Source organism: Symsagittifera roscoffensis, chromosome 10 (genome assembly GCF_963678635.1).
Source record: "Symsagittifera roscoffensis chromosome 10, txSymRosc1.1, whole genome shotgun sequence".
NCBI lineage: Eukaryota > Metazoa > Xenacoelomorpha > Acoela > Convolutidae > Symsagittifera > Symsagittifera roscoffensis.
Genome location: NC_087071.1, coordinates 11,952,140 through 11,966,813, shown reverse-complemented (window position 1 = coordinate 11,966,813; position 14,674 = coordinate 11,952,140). Strand labels below are relative to the sequence as shown.

At 35.6% G+C, this 14,674-nt stretch overlaps 2 protein-coding genes across 2 annotated transcripts in view; both read right to left on the bottom strand.

Annotated features, from left to right (window-relative positions):
• Nucleotides 1-9: 9 nt before the first annotated feature.
• On the bottom strand, nucleotides 10-6,298 carry LOC134855385 (uncharacterized). The gene is made up of 5 exons (XM_063871890.1): nucleotides 5,870-6,298; nucleotides 2,286-2,441; nucleotides 1,862-2,013; nucleotides 727-859; nucleotides 10-412 (listed from the first exon to the last, which is right to left on the bottom strand). Exons 1-5 carry the CDS (start codon nucleotides 6,271-6,273, stop codon nucleotides 43-45), a joined length of 1,215 nt encoding a protein of 404 aa, XP_063727960.1. The 5' UTR covers nucleotides 6,274-6,298; the 3' UTR covers nucleotides 10-42.
• A 100-nt stretch (nucleotides 6,299-6,398) lies between these two features.
• The window catches only part of LOC134855227 (calcium load-activated calcium channel-like), a 93,629-nt gene continuing 85,353 nt past the window's right edge, over nucleotides 6,399-14,674 (bottom strand). Inside the window, exons 4-5 of the mRNA XM_063871684.1 lie at nucleotides 9,784-9,901; nucleotides 6,399-7,306 (exon numbers count right to left, since the gene is read on the bottom strand). Coding sequence (XP_063727754.1) covers nucleotides 7,156-7,306; nucleotides 9,784-9,901 — 269 coding nt within the window. The 3' untranslated portion in view covers nucleotides 6,399-7,155. The remainder of the gene's footprint in view (nucleotides 7,307-9,783; nucleotides 9,902-14,674) is intronic.

The following is a 14,674-nucleotide window of genomic DNA, read 5'->3' as shown; positions in this document are numbered from 1 at the left end:
CGAAAATTTTTTTTTACTATATGGTAACAAAAATTAGTTTCATCAAGCCGCATCTAAGAAAGGAGAATTACCCTCTGCTCTTTCTCGAACTTCATTGCTCCAGTTTAGAACTTCACTTTTCAATTTCTCGCCACTTTTCGCAGGACTTATTTGATCACAATAATCTTCCAGCAATTTCAGCGCAGTACATTCAGTTTCATTTTCCTCAACATGAAATTTGGATTCCGTCAATAAATCACTTTCATTGATTTCGTTACCATTGTTATTTTCATCTATCGCTTGAACCAATGTGTTTCTTAAAGTAAACAAGCCAATAATCTCTTTCACATTTCTTTTGTTTACCACAAATTGCAAATATCCATTCGTCAAATCACTGTCTGACAAAATGTGAAGAAGTAACACGGGAAAAAATCTGTAAATAGCATTTTTCCGTTATATCCACATCACATATTTGAAACATATTTTGCTGTTCGATAGTGGAGCTTGCCTTCCTTTTAACAAAAGAAATACACTGAACTTGAAAAGAAATCATAGTAATTTCGAAATCATATAAATTTAGTTTTTATTGAAAGCTTTTTATTCCAGCAAAAAATGAGTTTAAAAACCCAGAAAAAAATAGTTCAAACTTGTTTTATATGTTGATCATACCATAGCGCAAAGACAAACAAAACTCTCAGAAATCTTTATGATTTATGTTTCAGACGCAGGACTATAGCGGAAAAATGCCTGGTTGATTTGAGTTGAGCGTAAAGCGAGTGTTCGCATATGAAGTTGAAGATGGAGGTCAAATGGACTTTGAGTTTGGGGTCATCAATGAGGTGATTCTGATAGGCCAGAGTCAGGAGGTAATTGAATTTACCTGAAACAACAAAAAGATTTCGTTGACCCCTGAAAGTTAGGTCGTGATTAGAAAACTTGAACAGATTATTTTATTTATTATTTATTTAAATATTCATCATGAGACTATGAAAAGGAACAACGCTTCAAGCTCGTAACAACCAGTCGGTCCGTTTTATCCAACTATGCGAAATGTCTAAGCCTTTTGGATCTACTTAACAATTACCTCCCCCTTTCTTGAAAATGCAATTGTTAAAATAGATTAGGCTAGTCGAATTTTCGACCAATCAGAATGCCGCAAAATTCCTATTATAACTAGAAAAACAAAAAAATGAGCTAAAAACTTCAGAAACTATCTTTATCTGGATAAAACCAAGTTTTCACGGCTGAAACTAATTTTTAATAAGCTATTTTAAGCATACAAAGTCAACTTATTAGCTCATTAGACCAAAAATCAGAAGATTCAAACCGGTTTTTCTCAACACAGAGAAAAAAGTTCGGAGTTTTTTAAATGTCGTTCGAATCACGACTGAATGGGCTTTAATATGATATATCACTCAACGCAGTCTAATTTTTATTTGTGGTACTTGATTTTCCGCGGAAAACAAAAAGCAAAAAAACTAAAACACCCGAATACAAAGTTCCTCCCCATTTTCAATATTCGGAACAATTAGAACTTTCCAGTGCTACTTTACATCTTTTATTTATTTATAGGGGTAATTTTTCTTTAGTAGATACGCCAGAGGGGTGGCAATTGTTAAGTAGATCCCAGCTTTTTTTAAACTCAGACGTAAAAAAGTACTCAGACGTAAAAAAATATTGACGAAAATTCTTCTGAGAAATTCTCCTGAAAAAAAAAATAGATCTATTTATAAGGGGTAAATAATTCACATGTGTTCATCGAAACCTCTCACGGGAAAACAAAATATGCCATCAATGTTTGAAGAGTGGAACAAATAACGTAAAAATGAGTAAAAAAACGTAAAATTTCATTCAATTCAGGGTTTCGGTAACACCAACTAACCTGCGTATAATAACTGATTAAATTTTTCTTCCTCAAAGACTTCCAAGTCCACTCCAGCGGGATCCCTATACAGTTTCTTATATACACTCTTCACAGCCCTGTCTCTTGTATGGTCACTCCCATGCCCACTCAGCCATAGCTCCCCATTGTGTCTAAATTCATAAGGAAAAGACACAACTCTTAGAGAAGCATCTACTATTTTTCATTTTCAAGGAGGACATCAATTTCTCAATGATAACTAACATAAGAACGATTGCATGATTATGATTTTTTTTTTCAAATTTCGGATATTTTTTGCTCGCACAAACGCCCTGCTTATCGTAACAAACTCTATCCATCAATTAACATCAGGTTGCTCAAATTTCGCTTACAAAAATTCGAAGCTGCAAAACATTGATTACCGAATTCATTGATCTCGCATTACCTTCTCTCCCACACTCTTCTAGAATGTTCTTTCAGTTCATCCATTCCAGTCGGATGAGTCAGCGAAGTTTTTGAGATGTCGACAAAGGTCAAAGTGCAGAGGTCAATTACGTCTAAACCTTCGTCTGATGAAATGAACTCCTCTTGTTTGGATTCACTAAAACAAAATTCACAATCTCAAAATTCAATAAATATTGACTTATCTTCCGTTGACTCTTGGTAAGGAAAGAAAGACAAGGAACAATGAAACGGGTCTTCAAGGTTCCCCAGAAAAACTCTTATGACTTATTGGTATCATATCAAAGCACTGGTATCCTAAGTAATAGGTATTATCAACGAATTTAGTATTTTTGACATTTCCACAAAAAACGTAGACTTAAAGTTTTTGAATTTCTACAAGTTCTAGTACACTTCAATGAGAAAGCAGAGATGTAGATTATTTTGTGCTCATGAATACCGGTCCACAAATAAAGGACACAGCTATTTTTTTCCAGAGGCGAAGCTGTGCTTCGCAAACACTAGCGAGAACACGACAAAAAGCAGCTCAATAAAGTGCAATGAGACAAATAGAAATAAGCTTCGAATTAGTTAAAATTCGGATTCAATCTGCGACCTAGAAACTTTGAGTCTCACACGTTAACTACTCAGCCACTGACGCTCAATTAATCACAAAAACTCTTCACATAATTAGCAGAGAACAGATGCAATGAAATTTCCAATCCTACAGATCGTGGTAATAGCAAAAGAGCCACCAAGTGAACGGTTTTAATGAACACTTTCATTTGCGATTTAGCTTAAAAACAAAAAGATTTTCGTTCTAATACACTAACGCTCGCAAGCTGGCTATTGTAATAAACCAAACTGAAAATTACTGAAAACCAAACAAAACCATTTTCGAAACTATAAATGAGTCACGTTTTTTCGCCCTTTCGAGCAAAATCATTTTCCAATAACCTGGATATTGAAGAATTTTCAGCCTTCGTTCTAAGGAATGACTTTGAGCTGAAAAAAAACATAGCCAAGAGACAGTTGGAAAATTTCCATGATAGCAAAGAAACAGAAACAAAAACTGCCTTTGTTTTTATGAAAAACATAAATTTTCAAACTTCAAAGAAAAAGTGATGTTGGTTGTTAAAGATCTTCCCACTTCAAAAAAAAATATCATTGACTTTTTGATAGAGGCAAAGCGGAGCTTCGCACCACTTGCGATACAACACAAACACAAAAAAAAATACAAAAATCGAAAAAAAGAACATTGTTGAAAAAAAACTAGGTCAAATAAACTTTCACATGTCTCGATAGAACTTCATTCCAGGCAAGTTCTAGTACACTTCAATGAGAAAGCAGAGATGTAGATTATTTTGTGCTCATGAATACCGGTCCACAAATAAAGGACACAGCTATTTTTTTCCAGAGGCGAAGCTGTGCTTCGCAAACACTAGCGAGAACACGACAAAAAGCAGCTCAATAAAGTGCAATGAGACAAATAGAAATAAGCTTCGAATTAGTTAAAATTCGGATTCAATCTGCGACCTAGAAACTTTGAGTCTCACACGTTAACTACTCAGCCACTGACGCTCAATTAATCACAAAAACTCTTCACATAATTAGCAGAGAACAGATGCAATGAAATTTCCAATCCTACAGATCGTGGTAATAGCAAAAGAGCCACCAAGTGAACGGTTTTAATGAACACTTTCATTTGCGATTTAGCTTAAAAACAAAAAGATTTTCGTTCTAATACACTAACGCTCGCAAGCTGGCTATTGTAATAAACCAAACTGAAAATTACTGAAAACCAAACAAAACCATTTTCGAAACTATAAATGAGTCACGTTTTTTCGCCCTTTCGAGCAAAATCATTTTCCAATAACCTGGATATTGAAGAATTTTCAGCCTTCGTTCTAAGGAATGACTTTGAGCTGAAAAAAAAACATAGCCAAGAGACAGTTGGAAAATTTCCATGATAGCAAAGAAACAGAAACAAAAACTGCCTTTGTTTTTATGAAAAACATAAATTTTCAAACTTCAAAGAAAAAGTGATGTTGGTTGTTAAAGATCTTCCCACTTCAAAAAAAAATATCATTGACTTTTTGATAGAGGCAAAGCGGAGCTTCGCACCACTTGCGATACAACACAAACACAAAAAAAAAACAAAAATCGAAAAAAAGAACATTGTTGAAAAAAAACTAGGTCAAATAAACTTTCACATGTCTCGATAGAACTTCATTCCAGGCAAGCATGCCGTACACATGAATTTGTGAAAATCTAAGATAAAAGTGAGTTCTAGGAAAAAATAAGTTATAGAACGATCTATGATTGGCGCTTTTCTGATACCATTTACCCAACTTGAGAAAACTGGATCAACAGGTAAAATTTTTATTCCGCTGGGAATCTAAAAATTAAATTCCACTTTTAAAACTAGAAATCGTTCACGTTTTTTTCGCCATTTCCACGTTCGTATTTGGAGAGTGCTATTTACGTCATTTTTAGCAGATGAGGGCCAAAGTCTTGACGATCTCATAACTAAAATCCGAAATTTCAAGGAAACAATGATAGGTAAATAAGCCGACAGAATTAAAGCCGACAGCCAATTAGCTAAAATCAACCAAAATTGTTTGGCAAAATCTTATTTGGACAAAATACATGTAGTGACCAAATAGTATCAACGAAAGCCATATAGGTACTGAAATCAAGGTGTAATGCACAATTCGGAAACTAAACCGAAAGCCGAAACATCATCAGCAAAAAAGTAAAGCCGATGTTTTATAACTATGTATACAACTAGATCTATCAAAAATAACCAAGCAGTAACAAAACAGAAAATACCTCAGCAGAAACTCTTTATGCCGAAAAAAATTCTTATTAAATTAAAAATTAAGAGGCCCCCTTCCCCTCAGAACACACACGCACATACGGGGCCACGTAGCAGATAAAAAACGAAACCAATTAGGCCGAAAAAAGGAACACAGTCAATCGAAACATTTAAAAAAAACCTGTACTAGAACACTTGATGATTGGCGTTTTTTTGATAACATTAACCCAATTAGAGAAAACTGGATCAATAGGTAAACTTTTTAATACGCTGAGAAATCTGCGAATTAAAATCCACTTTCGAAACTACAAATCGATCACGTTTTTCGTGATCTTGAAAGAGAAGAGAAAAAAGAAAGAATTTATTTCTCACTGTTAATGGTCAATTTGCATATAAAGGGAATTTACATATGAAGCACCAGAAACAGTGAGGGGACAGTTAACGAACCCAATTTGGTTACTTAGCACTGCCCGTTTTATCAAATGAAGGACAAATTTGTGATCTTCAAAGACAAGGAAAAATATATAAATCTGAAAACATAAAAGATATTGGAAAAAAAAATCTTGACACTTTTGCAGTTTGATGATCAAGTGTACCTGCCTTTTACCAAAGAAAATTAAGTGAACTTAGCAATAATAAAAAAAAACCGCAAAAAACAAATGTGATCGTGATTTAAAGATTTTTTCTTAAGACTTTAAGACTAACAAATTATTTGTCGCACTCACTTATGAAAGCTTAGCTCTTGTAAAAAAAAACTACAAACAACTCACGTTCCTTTTGCAATAGGCAGAGGCGGTATAATAACTTCATCTTCATAATGCTTCTGAGCTTTTTCCCTCATCAATTTCAAGTCTTCATTCGTAATGTACTTAATTTCATTCTTTTTAAACGACTCGTTTCTCATCTGAGAAAGATAAATTTTTGCCAAATCGAACTCGGTCAACTTAATTAAAATTTTACGTATCCTTTCACTGCTTTCCATTAGATTTCCAATAACATCGAAATTGTTTTTAATAATGTCACATTTTTCAGCTTCAGATTTCATACTGGAGATTTCGGATTCTGTTGAAAAAGGACGAAGAACAGATCGGTTTTTGTTCACGCTAACGAGACGATAATTCACACATCCTGTATGAACGAAGTTTCGGGTTCGGCTAAGTGTAGATTTCAACATTACTACCACCCACAATTATCTGAAAAATAAGGCGAACTTGATAATTCACACTATTTTACAATTATTGAAGTGCATCGCTAGCAAAATAATTTCGACTTGGTTATTTGGAATAAAAGGAAGGGAACGCAAAATATAATTCAAAAGATAGATAAATGAAAAGAATATAGATACTGCATATGAAAGTCAATTAACATGTGGACATTTAATAGGAATACAAATTATTGAATTGAAAGTGAGGAAGGCTCGAAACAAGAAAAAAAAAACGATCAAACAGTCCTTCAAAATAAAGAAGCACAACTCCCAGGCGAATTTTGATAGGTTTGTTTAAATATTTTCTTTTCAGTTGGAAAACTGTCGTCTTTAAATTGCCATGAGAAAAAAACATAATTAACAAAAATTACCAATTTAGATAACTTCCTCCATACATTCAATGGTTCTTTATTCGATGTTACAAGGTTATATGAAAATGTTCAATTGCAAATATTAACTTTTCGGAAGTATTCACCATTGAGGGTTGCAAAAAGGTCGTAGTTTGAGGAACACTAATTTTAAATGTCCTCTTAATTCATAGATATGAGTAACATTAATTGAAAAAAGAATAGATTCATAACAATTGTCTACTGAAATTGTATCATTTATGTTGCACAATTGGCACTATCCAATTCTAGGGCAAAGGTATGTAGTATGTGGTAACTCATATTTCTTAATCTTTTCAGCTTCTTCAGAGCAGATCCTTCTACGAAAGAGTCCGTATGCGGACCTTTGAAGTCTTCAGAAATTTGCTTCAATTGTATTCATGTGAATCAGGATTCAACTGTCTGTTCGTCTTTGCATTTGTTGTGATAATTTGATTCGGAGTTTAATAGTAGGTTCTCCTCTGTTCTACTTTCCGAAGCCCCCTGAGCCCTGTGAGAAGAACCCTCCCGGCCCCCCTCCTGACAACTTGCTCACTGCCCTACTGGGTGCTAGTCCCAGTGCCTTCTGCATGTTCTGTCTCACACTCATTGTACACAAAATGTAGAGGAAGATGAAACTGAAAGCAGATGAAAATGTTTTATTATAGTAAGAAAAAGTGCCAATATGAAAATTTGGCTCTTTTCCAGTCCCCCCCCCCCCCTTTCAAATTCAATTTTGAAAAGTTTCTTTAACGTTGTCATAATGCAATGAAATTTGGCGTGGTGAACAAATCGACAGTTCTGAACAGATTTGTTCTTCATACTTTACAGCGTAAAATCACGCATTTAGCCGTAATAACACGTAAAACAAACATAAAACTCGGTATTTTGAAAGGAGGGGGGGACTGGAAAAGAGCCGAAAATTTCCACTGTATTAAAAAAGTAAATATGAAAAAGTGTTTAAAATTTTTTTTCCTTATGATACTTTTTTGTATTGATAAAGTATCATAAGGAAAAAGTTTCATTGTAATATAAAAGTATCATTATGAAAAACTTTCATAACAGTAAAAAGAAAACGATCACCAAAAAGTCTTCATTTTAGTAGCGTCGTGGACCGTTGAATTTTTTATCCTAAAAAGACTATTGAATATACAGTCGGAATATCGCAAGAGAAATTTTGCATTGAAAAATTTAGAAAGTTGTTTTCGCCGAACATACTCTTGAATCTTTGCAAATCGGATTCAAGCAAAAAGGTCAAGAAAGCTGACAATAGCTTCACAGAAAGCTATTTAGCTTAGAAAATCAATTAAAGGAAAAATCAATTTCTCAGTGCTTCAATTTTTTCCGAAGTCAAGATACAAATTCTTATCCATCACGCATGACTACAAGGCTTGTCTGGGTATATGTAATAAAACGAACAAATCCCGGCCGACTTCAATTTTTCACTTGACAAAACATGACTTTTATAGGTATCATCAACACATTCATTGACACATTTAGACATGCGCATGGCTACGCCCCCACAACTAGTCGATGGGAGGAAGGGATAGTTAACACAGAGGCCAAGCGGAGCTTCGCAACACTTGCAATGCAAAAAAAATCACAATTTGCTAGAAAAATCGTGAATGAGAAAGACAGAAATCAAATTAAAAAATCTGAAAAATTATGTTGGAAAAAATTATTCGCAAAATGCAAAGAATTATTTGAAAAAATTCTTGACTTAAGTTGAAAAATTACAGCTACAAAAACTTCATATTTCTATCGGATGAAGTTCATTAACAACCCTTGAAAACTGGAAACCATCTACCGAGAGGCAACACAATGCGACAAACTTTGGGTCGAAACCTGTTAAGAAAACAAGGGGAGAAAATGAAAAGAAAAAAAAATCAAAATCAGACATGGTAAAATTACAAATACATTTTACATATAGTAAAAAAATGTTTAAATTGGAACATACCGTGAGATACTGTGCCCAAAGTTATTTATGTGGAAAAAGTCTAGTATCCGATTGCAATGCCCTTGCTTATCGCAAAGGTATAAGCGGAAACCGCTTCATCAAAGAGTAAAAGAATATTGAAAAACTTATTCAAAATTTTCTAGAGCTCTTTGAATTTCTAGAACAGTTTATGATTTCCACTTTTTTGATAAAATTAACCCAATTTGAGGAAACTGAATCAATGAGAAAAGTTTGTATTTCGCTGGAAAATCTGAAATTTAAAAACCTTTTCAAAAAGAGAAGTCAATCACGTTTTCGAGGGCCTTTACACTTTTGCTGTTCGATAGTGGAATTAGCCTTTCTTTTCACAATCAAAAGTCAAGCAGCGAAAAAGTAAAATTCAGCCTGAACAAATTTTAAAACTTTTCCTGAAGCTTCAAATGCGTCAATGAACACAAGAAAACAGAAAAAAAACCTGACTTTTTTTGGACAAAATCTCAACTTTCAACTTCAAAGAAAAAAACAGATGCTCTTAAAGCGCGTTAAACTTCTAGAACAATTTATAGCTGGCACTTTTTTGATAAACTTATCTTAATTTGAGAAAACTGAATTAATAAGTGAAGGCTTATTTCGCTGGGAAATCTGAAATTTATATACACTTTCGAAATTAGAAGTCGTTCACGTTTTTCGTGATCTTTACGCTTTTGCTGGTCAATTGCAGCGTTTGAATGCCTTTTCACAAAGGAGATGAACTAAACTTGAAAAGAAATCAAAAACTCAAACCGCGAAAAAATACAATTGCGCTTGAACAACTTTTAAGACTTCAGTAAAAAAAAATGAAAAAAAAAAAAAAACCATCGCGACCTATATAGTTTGAAAAGTTGGATCAAAATAAATTTCTTTATTCCGCTGACAAATTCAAAATCCGATTGAATCCATCCATAGAGGAAGACATTGAATCCAAACAAGTTTTTTTGAGTTTTTTGCATTTTCAAAAAAGAAGAGCGTAGTTTGACTTCCTCTAAGCATATGAGCTTGAATTAAAATCAAAATTCAAACCACTAGAAACTAATTTTTAGCGTGCACAATTTATAAAACCTTTTCCTAAAAAACAACAGGACCTACATTCAATGACGTATTAAAAAACAAGAAGCTGATTTATAATTTAAAGCCGTTCACCTGCAGTCAGTTGCGTCATTTCCCAGTAGAGATCGATGAGAGATGCCCTGAATCCAACTGATAGGAGTGAAGGGCAGTTTTGCAACTACACGTCCGTCAAAGATCGAGTTGAACATCCCTGCAAAAATAAGTGTTAACAAACAGCGAATTAAAAAAAATTCAGGTAGAAACTGCTCATATGCATAGCTCACGAGCTTATAAAACTAAGCAATGAAATGTTACTCGCCTTCGGCACTAATTGCAAAAGACGCAACAGTTTCCTATCTGCGAGTATTCAAATCAGCTCAAGTAGAGGCAAATATTGCACTAAATACAACTCCGCGACGAAAGCTTATAACACAAACTAATGATAAGTAACACGCCATTGGCACTGATTGCATGACGCAACACTATTTCTTTCTGCGAAAAACAATATCAGCTCAAGTAAGGGCAGAAAAATCCTTGGCGAGAGCTTATAAAACAAATCAAAGAAATGTCACACGCATTTGACACTCATTGCAAGATGCAGCGAGTTTCCTATCTGCACGCAATAATATCAGCACAAATAATGGCAGATATTGCACACATGCAAATCTGTGGCGAGAGCTTGTAAAAAAATAAAGAAATGTAACACGCTTTTGGCACAAATCGCATGACGCAAGAAGTTTCCTATCTGCGAGTAATTTTATCAGCTCAAGTAAAGGCAGATAATGCACAGATGCATATCCGTGGCGAGAGCTTATAACACAAATTAATGAAAAGAAACACGCCATTGGCACTGATTGCACGACAACAAAATTATTTTCTGCGAAAAACAATATCAGCTCAAGAGAGGGCAGATAATTCGTTCCACAAATATATCCATGGGTAAAGCTTATAAAACAAATCAAAGAAATGTAACACGCCTTCAACACTCATCGCATGACGCTGCGAGTTTCCTATATGCGAGTACTGATATCAGCTCAAGTAACGGCAGATAATGCACACATGCATATCCTTGGCGAGAGCTTATAAGACAAACTAATGAAATGTGACACGCCTGTGGCACTTATCGCATGACGCAACAAGTTTCCTATCTGAGAGAACTAAAATAAGCTCAAGTAGAGGCAGATATTGCACCAAATGCATATCCTTGACGAAAGCTTATAACACAAACTAATAAAAAGTAACACGCCATTGGCACTGATTGCACGACGCAACACAATTCCTTTCTGCGAAAAACAATATCAGCTCAAGTAAGGGCAGATAATTCATCACACATATATATCCATGGGGAAAGCTATAAAACAAATCAAAGAAACGTCACACGCCTTTGACACTCATTGCATGACGCAGCGAATTTCCTATCTGCGAGTATTGATATCAGCACAAGTAATAGCAGATATTGCACACATGCATATCTGTGACGAGAGCTTGTAAAAAAATTAAAGAAATGTAACACGGTTTTGGCACTTATCGCATGAAGCAACAAGTTTCCTATCTGAGAGTATTCAAATCAGCTCAAATAGAGGCAAATATCGCACTGAATGCAAATCCGTGACGAAAGCTTATAACACAAACTAATGAAAAGTAACACGCCGTTGGCACTGATTGCACGACGCAACAAAAATCCTATCTGCGAAAAACAATATCATCTCAAGTAAGGACAGATAATTCATCAAACAAATATATCCATGGCAAGAGCTTATAAAACAACTCATAAAATGTCACACGCCTTCAACACTCATTGCATGACGCAGCGAGTTTCTTATATGCAAGTATTGATATCAGCACAAGTAACGGCAGATAATGCACACATGCATATCGGTTGCTAGAGCTAATAAGACAAACTAATGAAATGTAACACGCCTTTGGTACTTATCGCATGCCGCAACAAGTTTGCTATCTGAGAGTATTCAAATCAGCTCAAGTAGAGGCAAATATTGCACTGAATGCAAATGCGTGACAAAAGCTTAAAACATATACTAATGAAAAGTAACACGCCGTTGGCACTGATTGCACGACACAACAAAATTCCTAGATGCGGAAAACAATATCAGCTCAAGCAAGGGCAGATAATTCATCACACAAATATATCCATGGCGAGAACCTATAAAACAAAACTAAGAAATGTAATACGCCTATAACACTCATTGCATGACGCAGCGAGTTTCCTATCTGCGAGTATTCACATCAGCTCAAGTAACGGCAGATATTCCACACATGCATATCCAAGGCGAGAGCTTTTACGACAAACTAATGAAAAGTAACACACCTTTGGCACTTATCACATGACGCAAAAACTCCTATCTATAAAAAATGGTATGAGCTCAAAGAAAGTTAGATAATTATTCACAAGCATATCTAGGGTGAGGGCTTATAAAACATATCAATGAAATAAAACAAGCCGTAGGCACTAATCGCATGACGCGACAATGATCCTATCTGCGAGTATCAGCTCAAGTAAGGGGCATATGTTGCACAAATGCAAATCGGTGGCGACAGCTTATAAAACAAAACTAATGAAATATAACACGCCTTTGGCACTTATCGCATGACGCAACAAGTTTCCTATGTGAGAGTAATCAAATCAGCTCAAGTAGGGGCAAATATTTCACTAATTGTACATCCGTGACGAAAGCTTGTAAAACAAAGTACTAAAAAGTAACACGCCATTGCCACTGATTGCACCACGCAACACAATTCCTTTCTGCGAAAAACAATATCAGCTCAAGTAAGGGCAGATAATTCATCGCACAAATATATATCCATGAGGAAAACTTATAAAACAAATCAAAGAAACGTAACATTCCTTTAACACTCTTTGCATGACGCAGCGAGTTTCCTATATGCGCATATTGATATCAGCTCAAGTAACGGCAGATAATGCACACATGCATATAGGTTGCGAGAGCTTATAAGACAGACTAATGAAATGTAACACGCCTTTGGTACTTATCGCATGCCGCATCAAGTTTGCTATCTGAGAGTATTCAAATCAGCTCAAGTAGAGGCAAATATTGCACTGAATGCAAATGCGTGACGAAAGCTTATAACATAAACTAATGGAAAGTAACACGCCGCTGGCACTGATTGCACGACACAACAAAATTCCTAGCTGCGGAAAATAATATCAGCTCAAGTAAGGGCAGATATTTCATCACACAAATATATCCATGGCGAGAACTTAAAAAACAAAAAAAAGAAATGTAATACGCCTATGACACTCATTGCATGACGCAGCGAGTTTCCTACCTGCGAGTATTCACATCAGCTCAAGTAACGGCAGATATTCCACACATGCATATCCGAGGAGAGAGCTTTTACGACAAACTAAAGAAAAGTAACACGCCTTTGCCACTTATCACATGACGCAAAAAACTCCTATCTATAAAAAATGGTATGAGCTCAAAGAAGGTTAGATAATTAATCACAAGCATATCTATGGCGAGGGCTTATAAAACATATTAATAAAAAAAAACAAGCCGTAGCACTAATCACATGACGCGACAATGATCCTATCTGCGTGTATCAAAATCAGCTCAAGTAAGGGGCAGATGTTGCACAAATGCAAATCCGTGGCGAGAGCTTGTGAAACAAAACTAATGAAATGTTATACGCCTTTGGCACTAATCGCATGACGCAACAGTTTCATAACTGCGAGTATTAGTATCAGCTCAAGTAAATGGCAGATATTGCACAAATGCATATCCGTGGCGAGAGCTTATAAACCAAAACTAATGAAATGTTACACGCCTTTGGCACTAATCGCATGACGCAACAGTTTCATAACTGCGAGTATTAGTATCAGCTCAAGTTAATGGCAGATATTGCACAAATGCATATCCGTGGCGAGAGCTTTTAAAACAAAACTAATGACATGTTACACGCCTTTGGCACTAATCGCATGACGCAACAGTTTCATAACTGCGAGTATTAGTATCAGCTCAAGTTAATGGCAGATATTGCACAAATGCATATCCGTGGCGAGAGCTTGTAAAACAAAACTAATGAAATCTTACACGCCTTTGGCACTAATCGCATGACGCAATAGTTTCCTATCTGCGAGTATTAGAATCAGCTCAAGTAACGGCAGATACTGCAAACATGCACATCTTGTCGAGAGCTTTTAAAACAAAATTAATGAAATGTAACACGCCTTTGGCACTAATCGCATGACGCAAGACGTTTCCTATCTGCGCGTATTAATATCAGCTCAAGTAACGGCAGATACTGCAAACATGCATAACTTGTCGAGAGCTTTTAAACCAAAACCAATGGAATCTTACACGCCCTTGGCACTAATCGCAAGACGCAACAGTTTCCCATCTGCGATTATTAGTATCAGCTCAAGTTAATGGCAGACATTGCACAAATGCATATCAGTGGCGAGAGCTTGTAAAAGAAAATTAATGAAACGTAACACGCCTTTGGCACTAATCGCATGACGCAAGAAGTTTCCTATCTGCGAGTAATTTTATCAGCTCAAGTAGAGGCAGATAATGCACATATGCATATCCGTGGCGACATCTTATAAAACAAAACTAATGAAATGTTACACGCCCTTGGCTCTAATTGCATGACGCAAGAAGTTCCTTATCTGCGAGGAATTTTATCAGCTCAAGTAGAGGCAGATAATGCACATATGCATATCCGTGGCGAGAGCTTATAAAACAAAACTAATGAAATGTTACACGCCTTTAGCACTAATCGCATGACGCAAGAAGTTTCCTATAAGCAAGTAATTTTATCAGCTCAAGTAGAGGCAGATGAAGCACATATGCCATACCTTTTCGAGAGCTTTTAAAACAAAACTAATGAAATCTTACACGCCTTTGGCACCTATCGCATGACGCAACAGTTTCCTAACTGCGAGTATTAGTATCAGCTCAAGTTAACGGCAGATGTTGCGCACATGCATATCAGTGGCGAG